Source organism: Pararge aegeria, chromosome 5 (assembly GCF_905163445.1).
Source record: "Pararge aegeria chromosome 5, ilParAegt1.1, whole genome shotgun sequence".
NCBI lineage: Eukaryota > Metazoa > Arthropoda > Insecta > Lepidoptera > Nymphalidae > Pararge > Pararge aegeria.
This window is the reverse complement of record NC_053184.1, coordinates 12,890,626-12,916,284: the sequence shown is the minus strand read 5'-3', so window position 1 is coordinate 12,916,284 and position 25,659 is coordinate 12,890,626. Positions and strand designations below refer to the sequence as shown.

The window sequence follows — 25,659 nt, the reverse complement described above, 5'->3', positions numbered from 1 at the left end:
CCTTTTATTTAAACTCCTTGTACCACGCCTGTTTAGTTGACAAATAAATAATTTATGTATTACTCACAATCTTCCAATACCTTAATAGAATTCGTAATGAGCATTTAATTTTTTTGTCTTCTAGCTTTTATTGGTGTTTCATATTACTGAGTAGGTTCACCTTACAAAAAAGCCGTTTCAACCGAGCTGTATTTACTCCACACAATGATATGTTTTGCGAACAATGAAAATATTTCTGTATTTTTCGTGTGGGAGAGGATAAAAATCTTTAATATCCTCCGGGGATAGAGCCAGACTCCTACCACATAAAATCTCTAGTCTCCTACCTCCATAGCTCCATAGCGTTGATGTACCTGTCTCTGCTATCTAACATCAAATACTTCCCTGTTTTAACAGCTTCACTTTGATGATTCCACATTGAGAGGTGAAAGGCTATTTGTTTTACGCGTCATTTTGTGAACTTTAAAGGCGAGCCATTTAAAGTTTTATTTTAGAAAAAAAATGTACCTAACCATAAAAAAAGCGATTCAAATAATTTCAACAGGAAAACTTTGAATATAATATTTCGAAAGTTAGTCGCCACCCTAGCCCAGTGAGACCACGGACAGATAGTGTTATACCTTGGTAGTATCACTGGTCCGAACGATTTCACCTACTGGTATGTAGGTAAAATCTGTGGTACCAGGAGCTTAATGATTTAGAGGATGATTATACCACTGCCTATGTCCGATGTACGATAAGTGGTTGGGAGAAGTTGCCACCTTTTTTTTAATTTCCATGCCTCTGAGCTCTTATTAAGAGCGTCGATCTCGGTGTTATTATTACTAGCTTCCTCGTATTGAAGGATCATACTCTTAAACTTTTTTTTCCCTAAAGTAGGCTGGGAATGATGATGTTAAACTTTTTCTAAGGACGCTGTATGTGTACATTTTACTTGTGCTTAAGACTAAGTTGTTGGGTTCATTTTACTACTAAATTATACCATTTCGAAAACAATCCAACGGGCGACTACAAGAAACTATAGTTTTCTTGCCACTACAAGTTAGCCCTCGACTGCAATCTCACCTACTGTAAGTGATGATGCAGTCTAAGGTCAACGTGTTAGGAGTATAACTGTTATATCAAACCATATACCCCTAATCGGTTTCTATGCGACACCCTACCTAAACCAACTATCGCTTAGCGGCACGTCTTTGTCGGTAGGGTGGTAACTAGCCGCAGCCAAAGCCTCCTACCAGACCAGACAGAGAGGAAATTTAGAAATATAATATATAATAATAAAATTTACAATCGTTCATGCTGGATCGAACCCGGCAACACACTGATGAAATAACGGATAACGTCTAGTTTAAAAATAAACATTTAAGTAGGTGAGTCAATTTTTACTAATTTTTTTTTTGTTGAAGTTAAATAAACATTTTATATTTTCATCCTGCTTACAATTTTTAGATCTGCCAGATTAATAACCAAATCTTTGAAATTCTGAGTGAATTTATTATTAAAACTTATGCTGTATGACATTAATTCTCCTTAGATTCACAAAAGGGTGTCTGTAGAAAAACAGCTGCAGATATAATACATTTCTAGTGTCCATATCTGTAAAAAATAAAAATAAAATTTTCAGAATACATTTATGAATAGAAATTTTTTGGGCTTGAACATAGCTACATATATTAAATATTTTTGTATTAGCATCGGTTTATTGATTGAATTAGGACTCAGAAACCAGAGCTGAGACATTTTCACTAAAATTTTGTAGTGTCAAAAAAGTCATCTTATCTAACATTTGTCACCAATCCATGTAGCTTATGGATGGATTGTTTTATTTCATAAGGTTATCAACAAGGATTTTTATTATTAATATAATAGTTGAGAAGAGAACTTACTTTTGGAATTCCCACTCTCTGTTGTCCAATGGACAAACTTGTCGAGTTTTGAGCCAACGAGAAATGCAATGGAAGTGGAATGCATGCTGAAATAAATACATAATATCATGAATTCATGTTTATTCACACTAAAATAATGAATGTGATATAAGAATAGTGTGTCTATTTGTTTGGCCTGCTGTACCAATATTTATAAATTTGGAACAGTGATAGCAAACAACATAGGACACTTTTAATCACAGAAAAAGCACATGGTGATTGATTGTTTCCACAGAATTAAAAAAAACTTCCACAAAATATAATAATTTAGGAATAGACATAGGATAATTCTCTCTAGTATCCTGCCAAACACTGTACAATCTAAAAATCCTTTCAATGCCTTTCAAGGCCAGTAACCAGCATTGAGACATAAATAGGCTAATAAAGTTTTTCTAGAACATAAGATGCACAGCATATGTTCAAAAAACTAATGTGGCATAGAAGAAATTATATATTTTAATATATCTGAAACATTTTTCCCTTATATATAAATATATATAATTTTAATGCTGCAAAGTTTGTAAGGGTTGAACTCTAACTACTGAAGTCTTTAGAGATATGATAGTTTATACATAGAATAAAGATCATACAGAACCCTCATTCATTGTGTCCAAAAACAGTGTTAAAGTGTGTGTAAAGAGAGCCATATGTGATGGCTCACTTTACAACCGTGAAAGTTGCTAGCTCAGAAACTTTTTCTCATTTATGGTAAATGTTTTAGAACATTAGAGGTAAAATAATTACTATCAACTGCTGAAAGGACTGAAGTGGCCCACTGCTTGTTTGAGAACTACTAAAGTGGAGTGGTTTTTTGATGCTTCTTATTCTCTTTGTGAGTTTTATCACAATTTATAATTGCAATATTATTTTCTTGCAATTCATTTGCTTAGTTCCTAAGAAAACAACAGCAGTGCTTTGCCAGACCTGCTAGTATAATATATGTTGCAGGATAGTAAAAGAACTTTTAGTCTAGATCAATAATTACAAAGATACAGATAATAATAATTTTATACTAAGATAGTCTTTTGCAATCAACAATCATCTGAGTTAGGTAAAGGCTTTAATTTACCAAATAAAACCTAAGTGCTAAACCTGTAGCCTTTACATACATTTCCAGTTATCAGGTCCCTTGCAGTTGTCTAATGGTTTTTGCTGAGATAAAAATTGGTATGATAAAAAATCGTAAAGATGGAATAATAGTTTTCCTTACATTACAAACTCCCCATGCTACTGTGCATTCTTCACTTGTAGCTGAAGCCTGGTTGGCTTGGCATTCTATACATAGGTCCATTATGTGGTTACGACAGATCGCACAGTTGTCCACCACAATATCTATAAAATATAATAAATGGACTGTTAATAACTATAGCAAAGAAACAAAAATTTTAGTTTTTATTACAAAACATTGATGTATACACAATTCTTACAACACAAAGTATTACTATCAGTTACAACTTAATAGCATAATACAGGAAATCACTAAAGAAAACACTTTCTTAGTGGTTTATAAACAAAGGATCGTGTACGATCGGGTTATTTTAATTTTTGTTAATTGATGTTGTTTGACATACCCCATGCCCATAACGCCACAGCATTCCACTGTAAACAAAAACACGCAAATAAGATTTAAATTGCTGTAAATCTTTATGTTGAACGGGATTTTTAAAAAATAATTCGATAGCATCACAATGAGTTAGCGAAACGACGTACCTTTTTGACTTCAAATCTTTTTTTGTCGCCTTTTCCGCTACTCGAAGAAGCCATTTCCACTTCTTCTTCGTCGATATCCATTGCTGAAGCCATTTTTTAGGAATACCCTACTATTGAATGTAAAATTTATACAACTTACTGCAATTTTTGTGTTTTAGTTTTTAGTAGGATTTTTCATCGTTTACGATTGACAGCACAGACAAATAATATTGACAGCTGACACTGACAGACTGTCTATGACGTCATAGTTTTTCTGTGGTGTCCACTGCATGTGCTGAGAAGATAGAAACTTGAAGTTTTAAGTAAAAAATTTATCGTTTTACTTGCTTAAGGTCAGTGCTTGTATATTCATTGCGTTGTTTTAATCAGTATATATAACACTATGATATTGACTAATGATATTGACTAATAGTTTACTTTCTTAAAGAAGTTCGTAATACATACAATATAGTTACTCAAAGTGAGGAAACTTAATATAAACAGATATGAACATAGGGTGAATACGAAGTAAAAGGTTCTACCCTTAGGCTGTGGCTAGTTATCATGCTGTCAATGAATACGTGCCGCTAAGCAATTTAGCGTTTCGGTACGGTATCGCCGTAGAAAAAGTTTAACGGTGAAGAAAAAAATCCTGAGAAAATATTTATATATAATAGTAATAATAATATAAGATTAAATTCCATAGCTTGTAATTAGACAATATAGATAGTAAGATTATAAAATCATTTATTTACAATAAATTATTATCTTACTATTTTACGCATTAAAATTTGCCAAACATATCTCCTTATTAAGGTACTCTCTTGAGCAGTTGGTGTATGAAGGCGTACCCACCCAGTACTTCATAAAGGGATTTTTCCATTAAAATTTAGAAAATACTTTTGGAGCTTCCGCGCATCCTGCCCACCATTGGTGCAGATGTTTTCTTCATTATTGCATAAAAGTCACCAACGTGATTCAAACAAACATTTTGGATGCAATGCAGAAGTGCGGCAGCCCCTACAATACTCTGAAGCCATTATTGTACTGTATAAGTAGGTCGTTATAGTCCCTCTGGGTATATGACACCCACAAGCTTCATGTATATAATGTTTGGCAAAATGCTCTGAAAAGTGTTAGCTTCACTTTCCTTGTACACATTGCAAACTTGCAGGCTTTCATATTACTTCTGACCGCCAAAGCCCTACGCTCCAGCTAAATATATTTCTTGTCATTCAAGTCCTCTGTTACCAAATGTCCCAGATAACTAAACTCCGACACTCTATTAAAAGATACTCCATTAATAATAATGGGAGGAACGTCATCCACCGAGCTACCTTTACTCTTTAGAAAGACTAAAAACTGACTCTTTTTAACCTTATTTATGAGGCCATGAGACGCTGCATAATTCTCACATATCCTAAGGAGCTTCCTAAGTGCACTAATTGATGGATTCAGCAATACAATGTATAGGAGATTAAAGTTTAAAAGAGTTATCAGGTATATTATTCCAAATCAGCAAACTCTAGTGCGTAAAACTATGGTTATTTATCTAAACATGTACCTATATTATTTAGTGTAAAAGGTGAGGTTTAAAATAAGTAGAAACATATTTATGCCACATGATAGTTTTTTAATTCTATTTCATCAGCGGTAGTATAGATTTCCTTTTTTCTTTTATAAGAGTTTTTCCATATTTCGTAGAAGCAAACCGTTGCTTGAAACCTGTAGCACACCAAAAGTGGGACTGACACGTGGGTAATCAAGGTCCAAGCCCAAACTCCGTAAAATTCCATCTGTAATCAATTTTAAAGGTGAGGGTTAAAATAAATAGAAACATATTAATGCCACATGATAATTTTTTTATTCTATTTTTCATCAGCGGTAGTATAGTTTTCCTTTTTTCTTTTATATGAGTTTTTCCATATTTCATAAAAGCACACCAAAAGTGGGACTGTAAGTAATCAAGGTCCAAGCCCAGACTCCGTAAAATGCTACTGTAATGATTTTTTTCTAGAGTAAGACAACAAAATATATCAGCGGCATGCTAATCACGACTTGTACATGTAATTTTCTGTCCTCATGATAACCTAGCAGTTACATATGTAAGGTATATGAGTAAATTGAAGTTGCTCCAGTTTAACTGATCTATAACTTAACTAGCTTTTGCCCGCGGCTTCGCTCACGTTAAGTTCAATTTTTTATTTGGTAAATTTTAACTACAAATGTCTTGCTGCTAATAGAAAAATGTGAACGTAAATTACTTAAAAAAATCAGAAAGTTTCATATAAATTTTCATCCCCTATTTGTTGCCTTTGGAGTTGGAATTTTTAAAATAAGTGAAACTCGTATTTCTTTATTTTTAATGGAAAACCTAAAATCAAAGTTTCATGGAATTGCCTTAAAAAATAAATTGATAAATTAAGGATTTTATACAAACTTTCATCGCCCATTTAAACCTTTTAGGGTTGGAAATTTCAGGAATACTTTCTTAGCGGATGCTTATATTGTAATAACAGGCTGAAATATTGCATACAGATTATGCAATATTTCAGCCTGATCCGTCAAGTGGTTAGAGCTGTGCGTTGATAGATAAGTCAGTCAGTCACTCAGTCAGTCACCTTTGCCTTTTTTATTTATGACTCGAAAGTCAATAAACTTTTACACCCTTGGCAGAAACATGCAATCCTAATAAAGTAGACCTAAATTTCTCGGCTGCTAAAAGAATGCGTCCATAAAGTCTGTCAGTTGGCCATTAAAATAATTATAAACAATTGACATAAACTTGTGATACAAAATTAATGAAAGTTATAGTAAGTTTACGGAATTATATAGGTTTTAATAAGAGCAAACAACATTGATTTAATATGTTACTACAAATAAACGATATTTTTTGTTGTTGTCATAAAGCATTGACACTTCAAAGTAACATCGTCCATTGAATCGCAACCTATCAGGAAGGCACTCAGTTAAAAACACACCTTTATCATCAATACACCGGACTGGCTGTCAATTGCCCTTATATAAATGATAGCTTAAATTTTGTACCCACTTTAAGCGCCAAATGTGCCCTACGAACGCCTCTAGAACTACTTAACAATACTAATATGGTGTTTTTAATAATTAAATTTTTTTTTCCTTTTCACTACATACGTATGTATGTAAAAATATAGTAGTATGATTTGAAACAGGATTTTTACCCATTATGTCTGCCTGCTGGCTTAAAGACTATCCTGGTTAAAATATGCACTACGTAGTTCAGTGGGTATATTGCACAAATTACTAAACTCACTTGCAAGGGATGAAATTCAGCGCGGGCATTCTTGACGCGGTTGAGCAACCAAAGCGCCAGGTTGCTCACGAGAAGGAAGGTCACCAGTTGTCTTCCGGGGCGCTCCTTGCTACCAGCGCAACGCCGCGACCAAGCGTCCAATACCAGCAAGGTTTGACATGAGCTTTGTATTACGGCGCATAGTGGTGCTATAATTCTAAAATGGGAAAATTCATCATTGTCAACCCATTACCAACGTACACTTGTCTCGCCGTAAGGGATGCTGGAGTCTTACCCACTGGCTACTAAGCCCATGGGGTTAAGCCAATAATGGATATAAACAATCGACTTAAGGACATTAATTTTTTTCGACTATAATATCTTTTACGAGATGAACTGAAATCCATAGTGGTGTCAATCAGCGAACGAAAATATTTTTGTGTTTAGGTTAGGTATTAGTATATTTTTGTCTTACTACAGAAAAGAGCCGTACGATCAATATATAAACTTGGATCACGCGAATCGCTTCGTGAAAAATTTAAACAAATAGGTATTCTTACAGTAACTTTGCAATATATCTATAATAATGTCTTTGTGAGACAAAATATTGCTCTTTATAAACAAAAAGCTGAAATTAACAATAGACTTACCAGAAACGGATATAAATTAGTAATATCTGCATATCGTCTGCGAAAGGTGCAGAACTCCTTTGTACACGCTTTCCTTGAGTATACGCTTTTACAACATGATTCCTAAGAAAATACTGGACCTACCAATGCATACATTTAAAAAATGTGTAAAAACGCATCTAGTACAGCGAGGTTATTATACATTTGATGAATTCCTCAATGACAAGGTAGATTGGAAGCAGCCAGCCTCGCTCTCATCTCCCGCAATATTGAAAAATGATTGTAAATGTTGATGTTGGAAAAGAGCAACTACTGAGTTTCTTGCCGGCTCTTCTCGGTAGAATCTGCTTTCCGAATCGGTGGTAGAGTCACTACAAACATACATACTTGACGTTTCAAAAGTGCTTATAAAGTAGGCCTACTTGAAATAAATGAATTTGAATTTTGAATTTGAATTTAGGTTTATTAAACTTTTTTATCATGATAGTTTGCGTGCGGTTTCGCTCACGTTAAGAAGAGATGATGTCATTTAGAGTTGTACTATTCAAAACAATATTTTCTGTATGTTCGGGATTTTATATCCTTTTCCGCACATTTGTCAAATTGTCACCTACCGATGCATCATTTCATGATAATCGGTTGAGAAGTTAAGGCGTGAAAGCGTGACAAGCAAAATAACTTATATTCTTATTTATAGTATTAGAACTGCATGTTACAACTGATAAATTCCTTTATGACAAGGCTGGTTGGAAGCTGGCTGCCGTGCGTACTTGTTACACCATACTAATTATTAAATGTTTGAATTGTAAAATGTTATCGTAGAAAATAAGGGGAAGTTCATTTTCCAACCGATGATAGAGATACTCCAAATAGACAAACTATACTTTTTAAACTGCTTATAACTCATGCCTAAGAAGGCCTTGAAATGAATACCATGGATAGATCAATAATCGATTTAAAATAATGGTGTGTTCGGAGATAGAATAACTACCATAACCCGAACAGACTAGCCCGCTACCATCTTAGGGCCGCCGTACACGGACTGCTCGAGCAGTTAGCGGCTGAGTGAAATACACGGACCGCTCGAGCGGTCGGCGTCGACTGCTTGAGCTGTCGGTTGTTGACTGCTCGAGCTACGACTCAACTGCTCGAGCAGTTGATTTTCTACCACAGTCGAGTCATGGATTCTGACGAGGAAGCACTGCTTTTGCTGCTCCTGCTCAGGCGGAGACGACGGCGGCGACGTCAAAAGAGAAAATTTTGGGTTCATCCAATTTTGCAATTAAGAGAACAACGTGGACAATTCCATCATTTGTTTATGGAACTTAGAAGTGATGAAGAAAAATTTTTCAACTATTTTAGAATGTCAAAGTCTTCGTTTGATGAATTGTATAATATACTAAAGTCTCACATTAAACGGGAAGACACAATTATGAGGAGAAGTATCGAACCTGAAGAAAGACTAGCAGTAACATTGAGGTAAGAAAAATATATAGTAATTATTAAAATTTTTATTCATTAAAAATATTGGAAATTACATCATCGGACATTACAGAACATGATGAAAGGTCTTCAAATTGAGAATTTTGGTCATCAGCCATTGATGTAGAGGGGCCGGTTGCTGATCTAGAGGGACCAGGCACTGATGTAGAGGTAGAGGGGCCAGTATTATAACCCCATGGTCCACGATAATCATTAAACGATGAATATCCCCTGTCACCATAACTCGAAGGATATGTGTGATTTGTCATCCCTTTAAAGTATTTCACTACGTTAAGTATTTCGGTCTTAGCATCTAATTTATAATGCTCATTAATTTTTTTGAATTCGCCAACTAATGATAGTAAAAACAATTTATCTTCATCTTCATTATCAATGCGCGAATTCTGCGTTTTTTCATCTAAACGTTTGGATAATTTTTCAATTAAGACGTTCTCATCTGTGATTTTAGTAGTTAATTTTCTTTTGTTTCTTTCTCTGGGTATTTTATTTTGACCATTTTCGGTTTCTCCGGACGTAATTTCAGTGTGCTCACTCTCTTGTAAACTATTTGTTTTGTCGGGTCTATCTTCTATTATTGCCTTTAAAAAAGACATCTGCTGATAATATGCATATGGCCGAATGTTGAGGGCTGCTGAACCACTCTTTGGTTTAATTTTTTTAGCATATCTGGTGTATCCATCTCTTAATGTTTTCCATTTTTTCTGTATTAACATGGCTGTAACAACAAAAAAATATAAGTTAGTATAATTGATTGATTTATAAATATGTTTTACAGGTATTTGGCAACTGGATGTACATTTATGGATTTGCAATATAGTTTTAGAATAGCATCAACAACAATAGGTAAGATAGTGAGGGATGTTTGCAGAAATATATGGATACATATGAAGGATATGTGTATGGAACAACTAACTAAAGATAAATGGAAAGACATAATAAATGGTTTCAAAAAAAATGCTCAGTTTCCGAACTGCCTCGGTGCCGTTGATGGCAAACATATTAGAATAATACAACCCGCGCAAAGTGGATCGTCATATTATAACTATAAAAATTATTTTTCGATAATACTTCTAGCAGTATGTGATAGTAATCATATGTTCACTTTCGTGGATATAGGCTCATATGGAAGGCACGCTGACTCGACTATTTTCGAAGAGAGTTGTCTATATAAAATGTTACAAGAAAAAAAGTTAAATATACCTCCACCTTCTGCAATATCACAAAATGGACCGTTATTACCGAATGTGTTTATTGGGGATGAAGCGTTTAGCTTGCAGGAAAATTTAATGCGTCCATATGGTGGCAAGAATTTACCAGAGAAAAAAAAAATTTTTAACTATCGGTTATCACGTGCGAGGCGATATATTGAATGCACGTTTGGCATATTAGCTAATAAATGGCGGATCTTTCATAGACCACTCAACGTCAACGTTGATTTCGCAGTGGATATAGTAAAATCATCGTGTGTTCTTCACAACTACGTAAAACAACGAGATGGAAATAAATTTGAGGATACGTTTGAGGGTCTTCCTTATTCTATAATACATTCAACCCAGCAAGTTCGTCCAGGTGGACCTATGTTAACAACAATCCGTGAAGAATTTGCTAATTACTTTGTGAGCGAAGAAGGCAAACTAGATTGGCAATGGAATATGATATAAATCAAAAGGGCGCCGTCCGTATAACATAGCCTCTGTATTCTTTTAAATATTAAAAATATAATAAGAAGCAAAACAACTATTATATTGTTACCAGTCTGTTTTTTAATAATAAATAAAATAATAAATGTGTGTGTTAAATGACTGACTTTTTTACTTACCGATTTGATTTTTTTCTTCAACTGGTTTTTCATCAAAGTTCTCAATTACTTGGGCACAAATAATTGCCCATGCATTGTTCTTCTTTATTTTGTCGCTGTGTTCCTTAAGTTTATAGTTCCAAATAAGTTCTTGCGTTTTAATTGCGCTAATAAGGGCATCACTATCGCACACGCCCTCCATGTTCAAAAAACAGCCGGCAAATGAGAAAACAGACGCCGCGAGGCCGCAAAGGGCGGGGGGGAGAGGGAAGTCGGAGAGCTGTCGACTGCTCTAGCGCAGTCAACGGCTCGAGCAGTCGGTGTATGCCTCGCAACCGCTCGCGAGCGGTCGACGGCACGATGGAATTTCATCATGCAGTTGACGGCTTGAAGCGGTCGCGACTGCTCGAGCAGTCGTGTGTACGGCAGCGAATGAATGACTATAGTTCACTGCGCGGTCGCGGCTTTAAGCAGTCGGTCTCAACTGCTTGAAGCAGTCCGTGTACGGCGGCCCTTAGTACTCTATACTGCATCATCGCTTAACACCTGATGACATGACACTGTCAAGCAAGATGGGTTAATCAATTAGAGTTAGCTTAAAATGGAATAAAAATACTCTATAAACTACAATACTTTTGTTACCTCGTTGCTTTCTTTCCCTCTGGATCCTGATGTATTAGGAAGCCAGCACCAATTATTTGGAACAAATAATATAGATACACCCCACATTGAGTGACCAATAGCAGTGCGTGTTCCAACGGCATCGTCGCAGACGTCTGGCGTAATGTTAGTTTGCGCATCCGCTGAATACATATTCCTGATCCCATAGTCATCAATACAAATAATACAGTTTCCCATATATTTATCTGTAATACACAATTAAATCGTTATTTAGCTTTTTTGTAGTAGTAGTAATTGATGGACCAAGCAGATTGCCAACCGGCACGTTGCATAGCATTTAAGGAACACGTCCAGCAACGTGCCACCATGTTTCCATCAACCTGAGCCCTGAGGCGTAGGTGTTAGGCCTCATGTGTCTATAATTACACCGGCAACCATGTCCTTTATACCGGAACGCGATATTGCAACAATGTTGCTTTGCTGCAAAAATAAGCATAGTGCTTCGCCGGACGAGCTCGGACACAAAAAGCTCTACAACTCTTAAAAAAAATCCTTATTACTCTCCTTATTTTAGACCTTGGAACTATTGAAATAATGTTTAAAATAAGACTGACTGATCCTGAGATTGCCGAGTAAAAACATAATCATCAACAGCATATAACAGTCCGAAGCTGGTCTAAAGGCCCCTACCAATGGTTTTGCCCATAATCACCACGCTGCTCTGGGCAGACGGGTGATCGTAGTAGGTGGTGGTAGAGGATGATACTATCCGTTCTCCGTTATATTTCCTTAGTCGTCTCGTACCTACTACACCCCCGGGAAGCGGAGGGGCGTTAAAACATACAAACAAAATAATCTCGTAGAGAAATGCGTCGCGAGATACCCATGACTGATGGTAGGTATAATTGAAAAATGAAAAAATGATTTATTGTGGCAACATGATAACATTTAGTAATACACAAACAAAAAGTATGGACGGTCTCTGCTGCCTAAAGTCAAAAATATCTTTATTCAAGTAGGTGGCACTTTTGATGCGTACATAAGAATTACACTGTAGTGAGATGATGGCGATAACCACATTCGTAAAATTAAAACTAAAGCTACGAGGGTTACAAACGCTAAGTTTGTTGTGGGTCTAAGAAAAAGCCCACAACAAACTTAGTCGGGTGTTTTTTTGTTATCACAATGTCATTTTAAATAATTAGAAGAGCAACCTGGTTAGAGCAATAATTTACACCAAAGCTTTTTTATCGATTATGTAGTCCTTTATATTATAATAGGACTTTTCTATAAGCTTACGTTTAATACAAACTTTGAACTTTTTAAGAGACATCTCCAAGATGTCAATTGGTAGTTTATTGTAGAATTGTATGCGATTTCCTTTAAACGAATTATGAATTTTATGTAACCTAGTATATTGCACGGTAAGTTTATCCTTACTTCTAATGTTTAAATTATTGCAGTCACATTTTTTCTTAAATTTAGAAATGTTTTATGAACGTACATTACATTTTCAAATATGTACTGACTATACACTGTCATTATTTTAAAATCTTTAAATTTATGTAACCCTGTGCTATAGTCATCAGCGAACTACCCTGCTTAATATTGATTAAGTACTAAAATTACAAAATCAGTGCATTCTTAATTAACTAATTTCCTTTATTTGTGCGTGTGTGTGAGTGTGTGTGATTGCCTTAATATGAATCCTAAAACATTATTCAGTAAATACGCTTCAGTAAGTCCTCTGTTTCAACATAGTTTAAACAATTGAGTCACCGAAGAACGAATCCAAAAGGTACAATCCCATTAGGACATCAGCCCATTTGCCACATATCCAAAAAACGTAAGCAAGACTAACTTAATACAACTTACTTGTAGCAAAGCGAGTTCGACATGTTTCTCGTTTTGGAAAAGTCCATTAAACAGCATCAGACTGACGATAGTGCCAGCGAGAACTGCCACGCCCATGAAAAGACCTTTGTGCGCACTGCCACAGTCTACGGAGAAGTGATTATTGGATTTTATTCTCCCACAGCACTGCTTCTCATCAAACTTCACGTTAGTTTTTTCTGGTTTCTGCATAAATGTATATTTTATTTTAAAATTAATATAACAGGAGATGCGGTATCTGATGCATGCACCCTTTTTGCTAGTGTTGGCTCTTTTGTAATTAAGTGGGTGTCTTTAATTAGCATGCAGGCGGAAATACACATGCCTGTAGCTGGCACACTTGTGCATACATATGCAGCATACGCACGCCGGTATGCCTTTATTTATTTATTTTAATTCAATGAGTACGTTTAACACCAGTTACACTTATTAAATAAATACAAAGTAAATTTAATTAAACAAATTGAAAAGAGAACAAAATAAAGAAAAAGGGAGAAATAAAATAAAGACATAAATATAACATGCCCATTGCCTCTATCTGGCAAGCAAGTAGATCGCATATTTTTTTGTTATTTACGGGCATGCAATGTGAGGCAGAGGAAGCGGAGGACTGGAAAACCTTGAGCAAGGACGTAGATTTTATGCAAGTTTAGCTTGCAAATGTATAAACATTGTGCCAGTTACGTACACATGCCGTTAACTAGCATGCACGCTATTACTGTTCCGATTACAGGCATTTGTATCGTCGCCTAAATAATTTAAATAATGGGAACATCATGAACATCTTCTTGTTTTTGAAAAGGTACAAAAATAAAACAGATTTACATACCACGTACACACACACACGTACATACCATTGTTACGCCCGTTTTAATTAAATTTTTAAGCATTCGATTTAAGCGATGCCTATAGAAAAAAACACGTCTTCAATTTTTAGATGATAACTATTGGTGAACGGTTTATGTATGCTTAGCAATTATGTGGACAGATAAACAATTTCTTTCTTTCTTTCTTAGAAACCAAAATAATTACCGATCCAGGCACGGTGCAGATATCGTTGTATATAACAACTATTATTACGGAGCATAGCAAGCTGTATTCAACTCCGCAAGGCCTCAAATAAGGATTCATGGCTCTAATTAGTGGCGTTATCATGTCCGAGACATTGCAACTCCAAGGCTCTATGATAGCGGTTAGGTTTGCATGAATTACTTCGCTACTGTTTGTGAAATTTCCATTTACATAGTCGTCTAGTGATTCGCTGTTTATTACTTCATCGGTCATAACTAGCCTCGGTGGGCCACTCATATTAGTGTATCTCAACAGAGCTGGCCGATCATATGCTACGGCGACTATGTCATCCCTAGTTTCTTGTATAATTACGTTAAGCCACTCGCATACGTTAGTAGCTATTAAATGCATTAGGCCGAACCTGTCTATGACTACGCCCCGCATTGGGTCTAGGACCTGCAATTAAAAAAAACATAAAAATTAATTTTCGTATAGTATTTATCCCTTAGGATCTGAAGTCTAGTTTTTATGCTCGGGGCAACTCTACGTGATTAATTGGGAAATGAAAAGATCCGTGAAAGAAACTACAGTTATCGACATAGCTCAATAAGTCTTGAAGTCAGCAGTTGCAATGGGTGGGGAACCGAATGGATGTTGAGGTCCTACCTGCGACTTCGCACCGGTTAACGCAGCGATGGCAACCGCAATGAGGTGGAAGACGACATCAAATTAGTTGCTGGGAGCCGCTGGACAGACCGTCGACTTTGAAAATCTCATAATGGACGTTTAATGGTGGAATGGGTATTTATTATCCCGGAAAAGAACACGGGTATTTAATAAAACTTTGTTACGGGATAACTTCATGGACAGTATAAATTTTCCTGGGCTATAAATTTATAATATGTCAAATAATATTATCCAAGACACAACGTGTTATGCAAAAATTTGTGTGTATGCGAAAATAATACATATAAATTAAATAATCTTCCAGTTCTTGGAAGCCCCTTTATAAAACCCATTTCAGTTTGACTGAACTTAAACTTATATAAAAGATCCCGCAAAGAACACTTGTAACGTACTTGTTCGAATCATAAATATTATTAAATATAAGGCATTAGGCAGGCCGTGTTTGATTTTATATGCAGTGCGACTTAGTTCGTGCAAGGATGAATCCTTGTATGTTCTATGTTGCACTTTGTCTGGGACGCAAGCTCGGTCCATGGAAAATTCTCATGTAATTTAAGTTTATTTTTTAGGATTTCAGAATATATTTAACTTCGGTAACGAAAAAAAAAAGACATTCAATAGAAGTATATATAAAATAAATAGGTAGCTTATGAAAATATCTTGTGTACAAACAGTCTGAAATTGGGCGTCATACAAATCCTGGCTCTACGGTTAGCACTTCTTAGTGACTACAATGTGTTTATAGGTTGTTTATATACAACTTCGTGTTTATTTAGTTAGATGCGTCTATTTTATTTTTCTCCAACTGTTTATTGGTATGTTTTGATAAGATCTGACTAGGATCTTTGCAGAGAAAGATTCACTCTTTCATTACGATTAAGCAACTCGGCTAATATCAGATAAATAATAAAGGAACAGGAAGAAGGTACAGTTTTATAATCAAACATTACAGCGGCTACGCTGGTCCATCTCATGCGAGATATTCCAACTACGCGCAAGATGTTGCATTAGTGCGTGCGCAAACAAACTGTGTGCTCTCTATTCCCTCGTTCTCATAGATCGATGGGACGTGAGATCCGACACGAACGGAAAAAGGTAAGGCACAAGACCGTCTCCGTCCAATTCCAAACTCTAAGGCCTGTACTAAGAATTTCTTGATAAATATTCACTGGCCCCGACCCGGGAATCGAACCCAGGACCTAGTGAGCTGCAGTCAAACATGCTCATCACTAGACCAACGACGCAGTTAAACATAAGTAGCCCAATAATCTCGTGAAGGGATCTTTTAACCCTTTTTAGGCATATTGGACGCACAGAGGAGTATGAGATTTGGCATATACAGGAAAGCTTAAAGTAAAATCGATAGAATTCAGAATTTTATGCGTCCGCTACTTTAAATAAATAGACCAAACTTACATCTGTATAGGAAAAGATAAAAATTGTTTGTGCGATCAAAAAGAAAATTCGCAGTGCAGGCTTCAGGGCCACAATGATCAGCTGACAGTCGCCAGATAGATCAAAGTACTCTCCGAACTGTAGGCAGGAGTAGATAATTGAACCCACACTAAACCCTGCCACTCCCATGTGCAGGTAAAAACTTCCGTAACGTGTTCGTCTGAAATTATCTGCAATTAAAATATATAAGCTTAACTGGTGCTAATCTAAGGCATCAATTTATGAACTAAAAAAATAACTTGAAAGATCGCGAAGAAGTACATTTACCTATGGCACGGATATGCTGTATTATTAGTCTTCCTTAAAGATAAAGGTAGTAAAACTAAATTCAATCTACCATTTCAAAATTTTAGATTAGATTGATGATATTTATTTACTTAGGTCGTAAGCTTTAAACGTCAGTTATGATCACACACAATGTGATAATAATTCCTAAAGCTTGACTACTCGCTGTCGGAGTAGCATGGAGGGTTTACAAAATATATAAATAAAACTAAATTCTCCGTAACCTATGATATAGAGTCGACGCCAGCGTCCAGCAGTGCAGTAGTTATAATCTGAGGGTAATGGTGATGAGTCTGAACTATACATCTTGTAACTAAGATGTTAGTGGCCAGCACTGCTTTATCAAAATTGATTGCTTTATTTAGACTTAAGTCTTATGAAACATATTGTGCTGACCTCATACAACGTAGGATAAGCATATATATGGAGGTACGGAGAAGAAGATGATGAAGACCAAAAATACTTTACTTACCATCTTTAGTTTTCTTTGCTATTCGGAGATGATAAAACGTATACGCTAGGAACAGCATACTCACTACGTAGAGATACATTGTAAATATCTGTAACACAATAAGCAAATTTTTAGTCTCCGGGTAATAAGTATAAAAAATATTTATAATAAAAAAAAAAACTCAAAATACGCTATACAATACTAAAATAAAACTAAATAGAAACTAAAACACCTTCGAAACGACCGCAGCGAGGCATAGCACCTAAGATGCTAGCAACATTGCAAAATCTTTAATCCTTTTTGACAGCTCTCTTCTCCCAAGGCCCCAAAGTCTCGACTCCAAAAGGCACAAAATGAAACAGCTATCAAGGTTTTCGTATAACTTACACCTCTTGGCCTGCTGCAGCCGCAAATGAAAGGTATGTTTGGAAATGCACATGATAATTTTTTTTTTTTTTTTTTACTTCGACAATACACACACCGCCATCTAGTCCCAAAGTAAGCGGAACTTGTGTTATGGGTACTAAGATAACTGATGAATATTTTTATGAATATTATACATGAATACTTATAATATACATACAAACACCCAGACACTGAAAAACATTCATGTTCATCACGGCCTTGGACTCAGAAAGCAGGGTCGCTGCCCACTGCGCCAATCGGTCGTTTGAATTAAAATTATTATTCAATTTGATTGTATATGTACTTACATCAGACGTGATATTCGTGTAAAGCTCATTTTGTATAGTGCTGGTAACAGGTAATGCTAAGCCTAAAACTATTAACAATTTTGCATAAAATGCTGACAGCACTACGGTCATCGATTCACTGGAACAATTTGATATATTGAATTAATTAGTGTAATCGTCTAACAATGAAGGCACGAAATTAGTTTATTGAATAGCTTCCAATTATATTATGCGTTAAGTAGGTCGGTGTATCGTCTATTAAGCTTAATGCGGATAATGCTAGTGGGTGTGACATCTCAATATCAAATTATACATTCCAAACTTTGCAAATGTCATCATATTTTTGTATAAGTATATTTTGTACAAAAAAAGCAAATGTCACTGGTTTCGGCTGGGATAATCAATTGGTGCTCTTTACTGTCGCCATAACTATCGGAACTGGCGTAACTAGCCTAGGCTAGGCGGGGCACTGGCTCTGGGAACTAAGCTTAAGGAAGTAAAAGTTAAAGTATTTCATTATCATAGCTATACGGCTAATAGGCTAGCCTAGCTATCCTAGCCTAGCCTAGCTATATAACTAGGCATGGTTTTAACTTGCTCTCCGAGACACGGAGGTCGACAGGTAGGTTTTACAGTGAAACCCCATACCTTAAAGTATTTACTATTTTGGCGGCCGATTGGGCAGCGACCCTGCTTTCTGAGTCCAAGGCCGTGGGTTCAATTCCTACAACCGGAAAATGTTTGTGTGATGAACATGAATGTTTTTCAGTGGCTGGGTGTTTATATGTACATTATAAGTACATATTTATGTACATTATTCATAAAAATATTCATCATAGTATCGAAAAACCAAGCTATGCTTACTTTGGGGCTAGATGGCGATGTGTGTATTGTCGTATTACATTTATTTATATTGTTTAAAAAGGAACCCAATTCAATTTTTGTCCCGTGGGCTCTTGTTTACATGTTACATGACTACTAAGCAGATGGGGTGTTACAGTATTCATAACAAAGAAAAACTTTTTTACACAACTTTTCCCCGAGATCTTCCTGAGAAATAACAATGTAACAAAACAACAAAACATCGAAGTGATTATATTTAAGGTAAAATCTCGGATAATCAGTCTCGGATTACTATTGCAATAGAAAAAAGGTTAGGGTCCTACATAATATTCAAACAATACACACACACAATATACACACACATACACAGATGTGATTTTAATTAGGAAAACACATTTATTTTGTATTTGATTTGATGTGTGGCGTGCAGTTTTCGTATTTTTTAAATCTTTCATTAGAGAAAACGTGCTGTCTGCTGCCCTGTCTAAATATCGGTAGACGGCAGGTTGACTTATCTAAAATTTTCAAATACATGAGGTTTGTTTGTTTACTTTTATATTCGGTTAAAATGTCTGCACCCTCCTACCTATCTTAATATCTCACAAACCTGCATTTAGAAGTAGGTAAGCATAAAATCAAGCGGTCAAGGCAATTGGTAAAACTAGTATGTAGTTATATATTTATCATTGTAGCATCTATAGATTCAGTGAATTCAAGCGTTCAGCGAATTTACTGTATTAATCCATATTAGTAAATGTGCTTGCTATATAGATTATGTTTGTATCTATTCACCACACCACAATAGCTCATCGTGGTTAGACGATGTTTGATCTCCGAGTTACCTATTACAATTGAGTTTCACACAATAACAACTATAGATAGACAAGACTAATAAACTAGGTTTTAAGTTAAGTACCCTTGGGCTAGTAGATAGCATGTTCAACTCATGATCCCAAGGTTACCTATGGTACCAGTTCAAGCCAAAGCATTGTAGGTGTAGGGATTTCTGCTAAGAAATTTACAGAAGGCACTTGTGTTATAAATACATTAATAAATAAATGAAATAAATACATAAATATACTACGACAATACACACATCGCTATCTAGCTTAAAAGTAAGCGTGGCTTGTGTTATGGGTACTTAGATGACTGATGAATATTTTTATGAATAACAAACATAAATACTTATAATATACAGATTATAACACCCAGACACAGAAAAACATTTATGTTCATCAAACTAACATTTTCCAGTTGTGGGAATCGCACCCACGGCCTTGGACTCAGAAAGTAGGGTCGCTGATCATTGCGCCAATCGGCCGTAATAGAGAATCAACTAGGCCCGGTAGTGCAAAGAATGGGTTCAGCTTTGAACGGCTCGCCTTTGCTTGCGCGCCGGTTACATTTTATTGGGTTATAAAATTATTTAGTCCATTTACATTACCCTATTAGTTTAAGTCACTTACTCGCCATGTGACAGTCGTTTTGTGACTTGTGCAATAGATATCCGATCAACGCTGGTACTTGTACTGCACGGCAGGACCACGCTCAGTCGTGGCAGTGAGTGAGGTGGGTGCTCCCTAAAACAATATACATTATTAATTAAGTTTTATATCAGCAAGGATATCCTATGTCCTTCATGTTGCCAACCATCTCTATGACAAACGGCAAATTCAGTTTAACTACGCAATCCCCCGAGAAGGTTAACCTGGTGCCTTTTCCATTTCCAGGATGCAAGCTATATTATCATCATCATCATATCAACCAATTACCGGCCGACTACACAGCAAGGGTCTGATCCCACAATGAGTTAAGGCCGTAGTCCAACACGCTGACCCAGTGAGGATTGGTGGGCTTATATACTTGTATACTTATAGCCTCATTATAACCGGTGTAGAGATTGAACTATTAGTGTGGATTTAAGTAGCCTGGTGATTAATATAAGAGTTATTTGGGTTGAATTAAGTTTATGCCGCCCGCTAGCAGGACTTTAGTTATAGGCAGAAGTTATAAAATCTTTTTTTTCAATCTTCACGCACCGGTTCTACTCCGGTAACCGGTGGGCTATACCTCAAGCGTATACGCCTGTTAGCAGCTAGTTACAAAAGTATTCAAATGCTACCGGCCCCACTCATTGGGGAGCCACGCAGCTGTGCGCAAATAAAAATAATCAAATAAGATTGGTTTCTATACTGCCTACCTGCCACTACATTTACAAGTTGACAACACCTCACATATTATATATATTTACAGGGGTTTCCCCTCAAGTTTCTAGTATAATTTGACAGTTAAATAATAATGTTCAATTATACTTAATCGTTTTTAAAGGTAGTCTTCTACGTCTTAGAGAATATAACCACAAACATTAACTTCTAAAGTTGGTAGGCTCTATAATTTAAACGACATTTTTTCGCTTTTCATACATGCCATTAAATTTGTCTTTATGGTAGTTCAAACTTTAATGACTTGTTTATATTTGCTACAGGCCCTGTGCTGGTTTCATCATGTTCAGAGTTTGTCAGTGCGATAGTCAGGCATAAAGTTGCTTCGCGTCTAGGAGCAAAAGAACACATTCCAGCAAATAAAAATATTCTATTGTTATTACCTCACTTTGAAAGGCCTCTGGCAACGGATAACTACAGTTGTGAAGCTTAATATGTCATTTAATCCTAAAACCTAGATAGTAGATCTTGTTCATTTACATTTATAAATACAAAGAAACACACTTAAAACCATAATTTTCAGTGTTGTTAATTTTAACATTAACAGTTTCGAGCGTAAATTAGTATTTTTATTAAATTAATTCAAAACGTAAATAAGCCAAATCACATTATTAATATTTTGACCAGAATGTACGAATAATGGTTAATGATTTTTGGCTCGTTAAAAATATATCATGAATGCAAATAATTTTACCGCTCACCATTCGCTAGTAATCTTGTTTGGTATTTATTAAATTCTTCTCGCATGAAATATTGCCGAGCAATTTTTATCACCGTCGCATTTCATTGTAATTCTATCACATTGATTTCAGTGAATTATATTTTATAATCAAGGAAGTAATTAGTAATTCATGAAGTTCAAATATACAGTAATAGTGATGTAGGATTCAAAAAAGTATACTCGTAAGTTTCTGATTTTCTTTAATTTTTGTAAGTGGAAATATGTTTTTTTTACATATTTTAGGTATAGAAACTTAAAAGGCGAGATAAAGAGAGAGGGCATATTTTCTTTAAACAGGTAAACTATTTTTAAATAAGTAAGATTTCCATAAGAATAATATAACAGAGTTATTTAGTTTGAACGAGCGTTATCGTCTAATAGTGCATTTAATGACGCTCTTGGCCTCACCTTTCATCCTCAGGCACCGAGAGCAGAGGCTCCGATCTCTCCCGCCAATCCTTTGCCGCTATCTGATTGGATTTCTCTTTATTTTTAGACATAATTTACCTCACACCTACAGTTGGATTTCAACTTCAATTGCTCCACGTTTACACAAGCACTTTTTAATTACCGCCTTGCTTTTGAATTCAGTTGCTAAAGAAATTAGTCATTTGAAATAAAATAGTGAGTCCGGAGACGAAAATATTTCTCATGTTGATACATGTAGTGCCATTAGCGTACTGTAGCCATAGAGTTCGGAGAAGGCGTTCTTGTGACGGCTGAAATTACACATGTGTGTAAAGAATTAGTAATTGATAATAATTTATAATAAGGTTAGGAACTAAACAGCAAACAATATTTTTTTTAAAGTCTGCAGTCGCAGTACTTTCAAATGATGTATATTTTATGTGTATTTATCTGGCTATAGAAAGATTTTCTTTTTTAAACGAAAGATTGTACGAAACTTGTTAAGTTGCCTTGATTAGTTTAAAAAAATGTAATCATTATGCGTATAAAATAATAGCTATGGATATTGTTTAATTAGTTGTTTTAAACTTGTTTTAATTAAATTATGCTGTAGTATACTCACTGCATATTTCTTATATAACCTCAAAATAATAAACTTATTGTAAGGTTAGGTTTTTTTACAGCGAACTATTTAGTTATATAGTCTACAGTTCCAGCACGTTTAAAATATTTTTATTTGTTTTGTATGCAGATATCCACATATAAAAAGGTTTTCTTTGTAACGAACGTTTAACTAGAAGTCTAAAAGTTGCCTTATTTTATTAAGAAAAGTGTAAATGTTGCCTGTATCCTTACATGCCTGTAAAATAACCAACTTATAGTTAGTTCGTAGCTTAAAGCTTCTTTTATTTTAATAAGGGTGCAGAAAACTCGTTGCATATTCTTTATATACCGCACGTTCTATTAATTGCACTAAATTTGCATTGGTCTGTAGGCAAGATGTCCTTACGGGAAGATAATTAGCACCCGCGGTGTCAGTTTCAGACGACCCTCCTAACGAGCAACATGCACCCCCTTCCCCCCTTCTTATCTTCAGCACTACGCGATTAATTAGACGTCTACATCTAAAAGGTTTGACTTAGCGTTTGATCTACCTTCGCCGATATTAATTTAATAAATAAAAAAAACGACGGAATTGCTGTCTGTTCCCTATAACATTTGTATACTAACAGATATTTTTACAGGTTGAAGCATTTTGCTAGGTACTTCTACAGCTATAAAACTTATTATGTATATGATATATCGCATTCAAAAAGTCGTTTTACAAAAACTAAAGGAACTTTGCCAATATTCAGAGGAAGAAAATCCTAATCGTTGGATTTACAAAGTTAGACGAGTTAAAAAGTTTTTGGAGCTCTGTTTAAAAAGAAAGACAATCCAGTGGGCACATTTGAAAAAAAATGCATTTTTAAGACCACTTTGATAAATCCTTTGGTCTGGCAGTCCAAATCTATGCTCAATGACTAAAGAGTTTTATTTATCAAATAATGAAAACATTTTAATGAACAAGAAATGCCATTCTATTAGAATCTATAAAGGCATCGTTTATACTTACTAAGCCCATACGTTAGCTCAAACTTTAATCTTATTAATTTTAATAGTTTTTTTTCCTACAAGAGTGATTTTAGGTGAGGTTCACGTTAAATAAAGGATATAAAAGTAAATAGGTAGGTAGTGCCGATTATTTATCGGCTCAGCATTGACTAATATTCCTTTATTTATTTCAGTAAATAGCACGATAATTGTATTTTTGGGACGTGCAAACCTTGGGCTAAGATTCATCTAAATTAAAAATAAATAAATAAATAAATATACTACGACAATACACACATCGCCATCTAGCCCCAAATTAAGCGTAGCTTGTGTTATGGGTACTAAGACGACTGATTAATATTTTATGAATAATATACATAAATACTTTAGAATATATATATATTGTTTACCTATTCATAATATAGAATAAAACGTATAGACTTATAGTAAGTACTTGGGCACGAGGAATGGCAACTCACTGTGATACAGTTTTAACTAGTACAGGAGTTGGCGTAACTGGAACCTGGTCTTACAAACATTTTGTACATTCCTATATATTTTCAATTACTAACCTCATTTATTATGTAAGCAGGTATTATTTTTGGTTTAAAGGTCGCTGGTACTTATAAAACTGTGAAATCTGATGAAGGCACCAGCAACCAAATCTTATGTTTTAAGAAGTATTGTTTCTTTATAAATCATAAACGCAATGTTTTTTTTTATATACTTAATCTAGAACTCTGCGTACAAACTATTTTTGGCCTAAATAAAGTTTATTATTATTATTATAAACACCCAGACACTGAAAAACATTTATGCTCATCACACAAACATTTTCCAGTAGCGGGAATCGAAACCACGGCCTTGGGCCCAGAAAGCAGGGTCGCTGCAAACTGCGCCAATCGGCCATTAAAAACATAACAAGTAGTTAAATGGAATAGTACAAACCGTCCATGTCGAATTTTTCGTTCTAAGCTAGTGCTAATCTGTCGAAAAGGGTGGTAATGATGATGCTGGCTGTGCTCATACACTGTAGAAGTTGAGGGCTTGCTGTCTCGTGCGTCTCTGGACCTATCACAATTTAGTATATTAATATTAGTTATTTCATATCCACAATGTGTATATGTGCTACTACTTCGATGAAATATAATAATACTTACTCTGACTAATCACATAACTTCTATACCCACTACCTTAACTATTATTATATTCTTATAGGAATGATTTCAAAAGCGGAAATCGAATTTCGCGCGGTCAACCATAGTATAATTAACTATTACAAATAATACTCGCAGTATATGCACTCACGAATAAATATATGTATTAAGTATATGTGTTTTCTTATAAAATGTGTGTGTGAAATATAGTATTCAACCAACAAATACATATTATAAAATGTAAACTATATCAAAGCGGTAAGAGGTCCAATTAAGCACCTACTAATGTTTCAAAAGTACAGCACTAATTGAGAATGATTTACAGTTCTCAATTTGTCATAATATGTATAATGTATGTACTTATATATAATGTTTTCATGATAAATTTATTTATACATCATCATCATATTTCTATGTGTCAAGTGACCATGTTACCTACATTGAAAAAAGAATCTCTTACCATTGTTCAATAAAATCGTCCATTTTGTTTAGGATTTTCTTCGAATCAACACGTGTGATAGGACTCGTATGCGATGTTTTTCTAGAGTTTATCCGTTTCTTTGGCATTTTCGGCTCCCACAAAGTAATCCCATATGATGATTATCATGAATGCCTAAGCACAGTAAGTATATCTATCCGACTCTGCAAGATAAGATACTTCACGATATTGAAGTCTCAGGAAATAAACTGATAAAATCTGAGATGGAATCCGCTACTGATGTTCCGACCTGGGAACCGCTTATTTGAAATTGTGATTCTGTCCAAAAATGTTCGGCGTACGTCGCAAGCCTAAGCATCGTAAAGA

General features: G+C 35.2%; 4 protein-coding genes across 4 annotated transcripts; 1 reads left to right on the top strand and 3 right to left on the bottom strand.

The window, feature by feature from the left end:
• Positions 1 to 1,473: 1,473 nt before the first annotated feature.
• LOC120623772 (RING-box protein 1A) lies at positions 1,474 to 3,841 on the bottom strand. The gene is made up of 5 exons (XM_039889993.1): positions 3,636 to 3,841; positions 3,497 to 3,524; positions 3,136 to 3,257; positions 1,887 to 1,972; positions 1,474 to 1,596 (listed from the first exon to the last, which is right to left on the bottom strand). Exons 1-5 carry the CDS (start codon positions 3,726 to 3,728, stop codon positions 1,584 to 1,586), a joined length of 342 nt encoding a protein of 113 aa, XP_039745927.1. The 5' UTR covers positions 3,729 to 3,841; the 3' UTR covers positions 1,474 to 1,583.
• A 1,386-nt stretch (positions 3,842 to 5,227) lies between these two features.
• LOC120623769 (proton channel OtopLc-like) lies at positions 5,228 to 22,354 on the bottom strand. Its single transcript, XM_039889990.1, has 10 exons — positions 22,105 to 22,354; positions 20,220 to 20,333; positions 17,932 to 18,049; positions 17,240 to 17,327; positions 16,444 to 16,652; positions 14,362 to 14,796; positions 13,312 to 13,515; positions 11,458 to 11,681; positions 6,907 to 7,102; positions 5,228 to 5,410 (listed from the first exon to the last, which is right to left on the bottom strand). Exons 1-10 carry the CDS (start codon positions 22,194 to 22,196, stop codon positions 5,228 to 5,230), a joined length of 1,863 nt encoding a protein of 620 aa, XP_039745924.1. The 5' UTR covers positions 22,197 to 22,354.
• Positions 8,551 to 10,781, top strand: LOC120623770 (protein ALP1-like). Its single transcript, XM_039889991.1, has 2 exons — positions 8,551 to 8,993; positions 9,793 to 10,781. The coding sequence occupies exons 1-2, from the start codon at positions 8,695 to 8,697 to the stop codon at positions 10,676 to 10,678; spliced, it is 1,185 nt and encodes a 394-aa protein (XP_039745925.1). The 5' UTR covers positions 8,551 to 8,694; the 3' UTR covers positions 10,679 to 10,781.
• LOC120623771 lies at positions 9,008 to 11,031 on the bottom strand. The gene is made up of 2 exons (XM_039889992.1): positions 10,837 to 11,031; positions 9,008 to 9,732 (listed from the first exon to the last, which is right to left on the bottom strand). The coding sequence occupies exons 1-2, from the start codon at positions 11,015 to 11,017 to the stop codon at positions 9,026 to 9,028; spliced, it is 888 nt and encodes a 295-aa protein (XP_039745926.1). The 5' UTR covers positions 11,018 to 11,031; the 3' UTR covers positions 9,008 to 9,025.
• Positions 22,355 to 25,659: the final 3,305 nt, after the last annotated feature.